Source organism: Melospiza melodia, unplaced genomic scaffold, assembly GCF_035770615.1.
Source record: "Melospiza melodia melodia isolate bMelMel2 unplaced genomic scaffold, bMelMel2.pri scaffold_91, whole genome shotgun sequence".
NCBI lineage: Eukaryota > Metazoa > Chordata > Aves > Passeriformes > Passerellidae > Melospiza > Melospiza melodia.
The window spans coordinates 1538630-1544917 of record NW_026948805.1 but is presented as its reverse complement, the minus strand read 5'-3'; the positions used below and the strand labels follow the sequence as shown (position 1 = coordinate 1544917).

The 6288-nt window shown below is 52.6% G+C and overlaps 1 protein-coding gene across 1 annotated transcript; it reads right to left on the bottom strand.

Annotated features, from left to right (window-relative positions):
• Positions 1 to 4417: 4417 nt before the first annotated feature.
• On the bottom strand, positions 4418 to 5388 carry LOC134414033 (zinc finger protein 239-like). Its single transcript, XM_063148030.1, has one exon. The coding sequence runs from the start codon at positions 5344 to 5346 to the stop codon at positions 4633 to 4635; it is 714 nt and encodes a 237-aa protein (XP_063004100.1). The 5' UTR covers positions 5347 to 5388; the 3' UTR covers positions 4418 to 4632.
• Between the last annotated feature and the right edge of the window lie 900 nt (positions 5389 to 6288).

Sequence of the window (6288 nt, the reverse complement as noted above, 5' to 3'; positions counted from 1 at the left end):
TTTAGACCCTGGAGGTTTGCAGTGTCACAATGGTCTCATTTTGGCTCCACAGTCTCACAATGGTCCGTTGATAACAGGAGGACCTGCAATGTCACAATAGACCTTTGGCTCCATGCAGCCGTGCAGTGTCACAAAGGCCTCTTGGTTTCACCAGGCCCCATAGTATGAAAATAGTCCTCTTGGTTCTGTGGTGACCCCCAGGGTCACAATGGTCTCACTGGTTCCATGAGGCCTCACAGTGTCACAATGCTTTGGATCCTTATAGTGTCACAATGATCTCCATGATTCCATGAGTCCCCTCAGTGTAACAATGATCTTCTTGGCTCCATGGTGCCTCACAGTGTCACTATGGCCCCTTGGTTCCATGAGGCTGTGAAGGGTCACAATGGCCTCTCCATGATTACATAAGGACTTGCAATGTCACAATGAACCTTTGGCTCCATGTGGTCTTGCTGTATCACAACAATCCCTACATTCCATGGAGCCACACAGAGTCAGCACGATCCCCTTGGTTCCATGAAGCCCAGCAATGTCACAGTGCTCTCCATGATTCCATGAGGCCCCACAGTGTCACAATGGTCCCTTGGTGTCACAGGGCTCCACAGTGTCAAGGTAGTCCCATGGTCTCACAGGGCCCCACAGTATAACAATGGTCCCTTGGTGTCACAGGGCCCCACAGTGTCACAATGGTCCCTTGGTTCCATGGGCCCTGTGCTGCTGCATTCCCCCCTCCCCTTCTCAGGCTGCCCTGCCAGATGAGAAATGCTCCTTGGGCCTCGGCCTTGGCCAACAGCCCCTGGGCTCAGCTCCTCTGCAGCTCATCACAAACACTGTCTGCTCCAGGCACTGCTGCTGCGCACCCAGCTCCTGGTTTCTGTAGGAGCAGCCCTGGGAACTGTTTGTGTTCCCTCAGTGGCACAACATCCCTGTTCTCACAGTGCCAAAGAAAGCTGTTGATGCCAAGTGTGGCCAGGATGAGCCATTGCTGAGACTGAAGCCCCTCTCTTGGGGCCCTGCAAACAGCACTCCAAAAGGAGCCCTTGGAGCTCTCCTGGGCCAGCGACTCCCTCTGAGTGGGGCCTCTCCCAGCCGGGCACTCTCCCGTTTGCTGCACTTGGGGATCCCAAACAATGATGGAGCCTGCGCTGATCCCCCCATTCCTCCAGGCTCCTCCAGGTTCAACCCTTTGGCCTTTGCTGGGGAGATGCCAAAGGATCCACAGTGAGCATTGCCTGCCCTCAGGAGGATTTCTTACAGGTGTCTAGCACTGATTTTTGTGTCTGTGTGTACATGGGAGGGCCTGTACTAGGGAAATGTGGCAGAAATGCTGCTCTCTGAGGGCTTGTAGTGCCTTGGATAGCTGAGTCAGTCAGGCCTGTAAGTAAGGTTACATCATGACAAATAAGTTATGAGTTTTTTTTTTTTTGCAAAGTTTACTATGTTGTAAGCTAAGTTGAATATTGTTTAATGTTATTCCACTAATAAATCTCTAAGTCATTGGTTGTAAGTGAGGTTAAATTCTGTTAAGTGCTGTTCTTTTCCTAAATTGTGAAGTTGAAGATATCAGTTAAGGTTAAGGTATCAGTGAAGTCCTGTTAAGTTTGACCTTTGTCAAGCTTTTATTTCTTTATTCATTTTAACCTTGCCCTCACTGTCCTTGTGTCTCACACACACTGGTACAGTTCTCAGCTCATTTCTGGTTTGATTGCCTGGATTCTGTTTGGTTTTGTTGTTGCTTTGTTTCCTTGTTGTGCCTGAAGTGTCCAGTCAGGAGAAGAGTGACTCTTGCCAAGGAACTCTGTGCTGCTGTCCCTTAATATTCAGTCTGGTTTTTGCTGCTCCCTTGCTGGGGATTTCTTCAGCGCTCTCAAGGCCTCATTCATAACAGGGTGAAGGAGCCCTGGCCCAAGCTCTGGCCCTGGCGGACATGGGGACGCTGCCGGAGGGTCCCTGTCCCCCTGTGCCACCCCCAGGGCCCCGTCCCCCCGTCCCCGTGTCAGGCTCTGGGGTCGATCTCGTGGAACATCCTCTGGGGGAGGCTGCGGGGCCGGGGGAGGGGGGACCTGGGATGACAGGGGACCCCGCTGTGCACGAGCAGGGTTGGACTGCTCTGGGGGAACTGTGAGGGGACCGGGGCAGAGTGACCTCCCCAGTGACCTCACACAGCCCCTGTGATGTCACACTGCCCCTGTGATGTCACAGCCCCTATGATGCCACACAGCTCTTTTGCAATGTCACACAGCCACCAGTGATGTCACAGCCCACTCTGGGTTGTCACACAGCCCCTGTGATCTCACACAGCTAACTATGAGATGCCACCCTATGATGTGCTACATCTGCTTTGTGATGTCACAGAAGTCTCTGTGATGTCACAACCTGCTCTATGATGTTACACAGCCACCCAGTGATGTCACAACCCACTCTCTGATGTCACAGAGCCACCCTCGATGATGGCAGAGACTGCTCTATTGCCTCACACTATGATGTCACAGACAGCTTTGTGATGTCACAAACCCCTCAGTGATGCCACGAGACCTTTTCTGTGCTGTCATACTGGCACTCTTTAATGTCACAGCACATACTTTGAACCTCACAGCCAGCTCTATGATGTCATCCAGCCATGCCATGGTGCCACAGCCTGCTCTGTGATGTCACAAAATCTCCTCTATGATGCTGTAGCTGCTCAGTGACTTCTACAACAAACTCTCAGATGTCATAGACCAATCTGTTGACTTCAAAATTGCTTCCTAGAGCACTATATTCTAATACTTGATAAAGATCCTGAACTGTGGAGTAAATAGCTCAGGTTAAAATCTTTCTGTCCGATCATGATCAGAATCAATCAGAGCTGTATTTATACAAATATATCTGGTATTCCATCATTAATCCTGTGGGACAAATTGGGGTAAAGTTCAATTCCACCTCTCCAATCCTTTACACATTAACCTTTGACAAATTCTTGGGCTGGGATTGGATCCAGCTGTTCCCAGTCTCCTCTCTTAGAAGGAATTTTAGTAGTCTAGGAGCCCTGCAAGGGTTTGAGGATCCATGGTGGCTGTTGGGTGTACTTTCTGCACCTCATGTATCAGGAGGAGTTTCTCCAATAAAGAAACAAAGCTTTTGCCTGAAGCTCCCACTGTGCCCATGACAGGAACCCCTGTGAGTGTCTGGAACATCCCGGCTCTTTGGCAGCCTGGGGACTCCTGGGATGTCACCGTGGACCCCCGTGAGTGCCTGTGACAGATCGGTGCCTTTGCAGCCCAAGGTTCCCTGGGATGTCACCATGGAATGGCTGAGAGTGCCTCTGACCACAGGGCTCTTTACCATCCTCAGAAGGCCCTGGAAGGTGTCCATGGAGCCCCTGTCTGTGCCTGTGACATTCCAGCTCTGGAACAGCCTGGAGACTCTTGGAATGTCCCCACGGAACGCCTCTGAGGGCCTGTGAAAAATCTGATCCTTAGCAGGTAACCATCACCAGGCCCCTGTTGCTATGGTCAGTTTCCATGGCAACCATCACAAACCCCCTGATGCTATGGTCAGTTTCCATGGCAACCATCACCAGCCCCCTGTTGCTATGGTCAGTCCCTTGGCAGCTCCATGGAGACCCCATGCCAGGGGTGGTTGCCATGGACACCAGCTCAGGCCTGCAGCCACAGCCTGTTGCCATGGCAACCATTGGCAGCCCCATCCCCAGGCTCATGGGATCCCAGAACCACAGAATTGGCTGAGCTGGGAGGGACCCATCAGGATCCTCCAGTCCAACTGCTGGCCCTGCACAGAACACCCCAAAAATGCCAGCCTGGGCCTGGCAGTGCTGTCCAAACGCTGCTGCAGCTCAGAGAGCCCTGGAGCTGGGACCCTTCCCTGGGGAGCCTGGGCAGGGCCCCAGCAGTCTCTGGGCAAAAACATTTTCCTGACATCCAACCTGAGCCTGCCCCAACTCAGCTGCAGCCGTTCCCTCCACTCCTGTCCCTGGGCACCAGAGGGAAGAGGTTCCCACAGCCCCAGCCAGGGACCCGCTCCCAAGGCTGTTGCCATGGCCACCAGGGCTGGGACCAGCTGGGATTCTCAGTTTCCACGGGCGGGGGTTCAGGAATGGGATTCCTCAATTTCCTGCCCCTGCTAAAACCGTGTTGCCTTCGCTGCCCTCCCGCCTCCCATGGAAAGGACAAAAGGCAAAGATCCTGGGCTGGGATAAGAACAATTTATTGGGAACAACAATGAGATAAGGAACAAAGAGAAAAAGAAATTATATTGATAACAGAAGGGATAAATGAAACAGTTTACTGGGAAAACTAATACATCAACAACAGGCTCTTCCTGGCCACAATTTCCCCTGTCTGGAAAGGACACCCTTCTCCTCAGGGAGAGAGAGGGAGTCCCTTTCCTGCCCCTGCCAATGTTCTGAGGTGCGAGTGAATGTAATGACACGGCCATGGCCAGACCCTCATGTTCTTCCGTCCCACATCATGTCTTTGGCAAGGGCAGGAAAAGGGACAGGTGTTTTTCCAGCATAGACCACAGGGAAACTGGATCACCAGGGTTCTTCCCAATGTGGGCCCTCTAATGGGGGATGAAGCTGGAGTGGTGCATGAAGCTGTTCCTGCATTTTTGGCATTTGCAGGGCTTCCCTTACTGGTGGGTCCGTTGGTGTCTGGTCAAGTGAGAGCTACTGGTGAAGCTTTTCTCACACTGGGGACACTTGTAGGGCCTCTCCCCTGTGTGGATGCGTCGGTGGGTAATGAGGGTGGAGTTGTGCTTGAAACCCTTCCCACAGTCGGGGCAGTGGAAGGGCCTCTCATCCGTGTGAATCCGCTCATGCAGGAGGAGATGGGAGCTTGTCTGAAACCTCTTCCCACATGTGGCACACTGGTAGGGCCTCTCCCCAGTGTGGATGCGCCGGTGCTTGATGAGGTTGCAGTTGCGCTTGAAGCCCTTCCCGCACTCAGGGCAGAGGAAGGGCCTCTCCTCAGTGTGAATCCGCTGGTGCTGGAGGAGATTGGAGCTGCTCGGAAACCTCTTCTGACACTGGGGACACTCGTAGGGCCTCTCTCCAGTGTGGAGACGTTGGTGGGTCACAAGGTTGGATCTGTAGCTGAAGCCCTTCCCACACTCCCCACACTCGTAAGGCCACTCCCCAGTGTGGATCATCTGGTGGCTGATCAGGTTGGAGCTCCACCTAAAGTTCTTCCCACACTGCAAGCACTTGTGGGGCTTCTCCCCATCATGAAGCTTTTTATGGACCACCAGCTCTGAACTCTGGCTGAAGCTCTGTCCACCTTCCTGGCTCAGGGTGGCTCTTTCTTCTTCAGAGCACCCTGGGCTGGGTTTGGAGCCCCTCCTCATGGGGGATTCCTGAGGTTTTTCTTCCCTGTTGGATTCCTGTGTGCTAGAATCACTCAAAACGGTCTCTTTCACGAGGTTCTGCCTTGCAGATTTTTCTTCCCTGGTCTCCATCCTCAGTTTCTTCCCTGGGGAAGGAAGGACAAGGAGAGGATGGGATTTGCCTCCATGCCAGAGGGAAGGGGAAGGAGATCCCTCCAGTACATCCCTGGCAGGACAGGGCTGACAGCAGATTTGTCCTGCAGCCGGGGCCTGTGCTGGGCTGGGAGATGGAGCAGGAGAGAGGGGGAAATAGAAACTGACTTCCTCCTCACCTATCTGGGTGTCCCGGGGCTCCTTCGTCTTCCTCACAGCCTCCTTCTCCATCCAATCAAGGTTTGGGAATGGGAAATCCTGGTTTGGGAAGAAAACAAAGGGTGCGCCCATTTTCTTTTGTACTGGTTTGAAGGCAAACCTTTGGAGCATCTTAAGGAGAATTACAATTTAAAAGAAAACTAAGATCAAGGCAATGATACAGAAACACTGCCTTAAACTGACAGAGTCAGGATATAACCTGACACCCTGTTGGTCAGGGTGGTGGCAGCTGTCCCAGTAAATGGTGACTGCAGTCCTGTTGGAGAGATGAAGGTGATTCTGTTGAAGCAGTGATCATGCAGAAGGGTCTGGTCTTCCTTTGGAGGTCCAGTGGTGGTTATGGAGCTCTTGTCCTCTGGCAATCCAGTAGGCAAGCTGCTCCTGGTGTGGCAAGTCTCAGCTTATATCCAGGTAGGAATGCTTGGATCCTCCCCCTGGGCGGAGCATCCCACAATGGGAGGATGGAATTTTATCAGTCCTGCAGTGACACTCAATGGCCCATTAGCAGAAGATGCTAATGATAATGCCCTGGAGGGCATTATCAGGGCTGAGTCATGGAAGAGATAAAGAACACTGCCCCACCTGTTTATA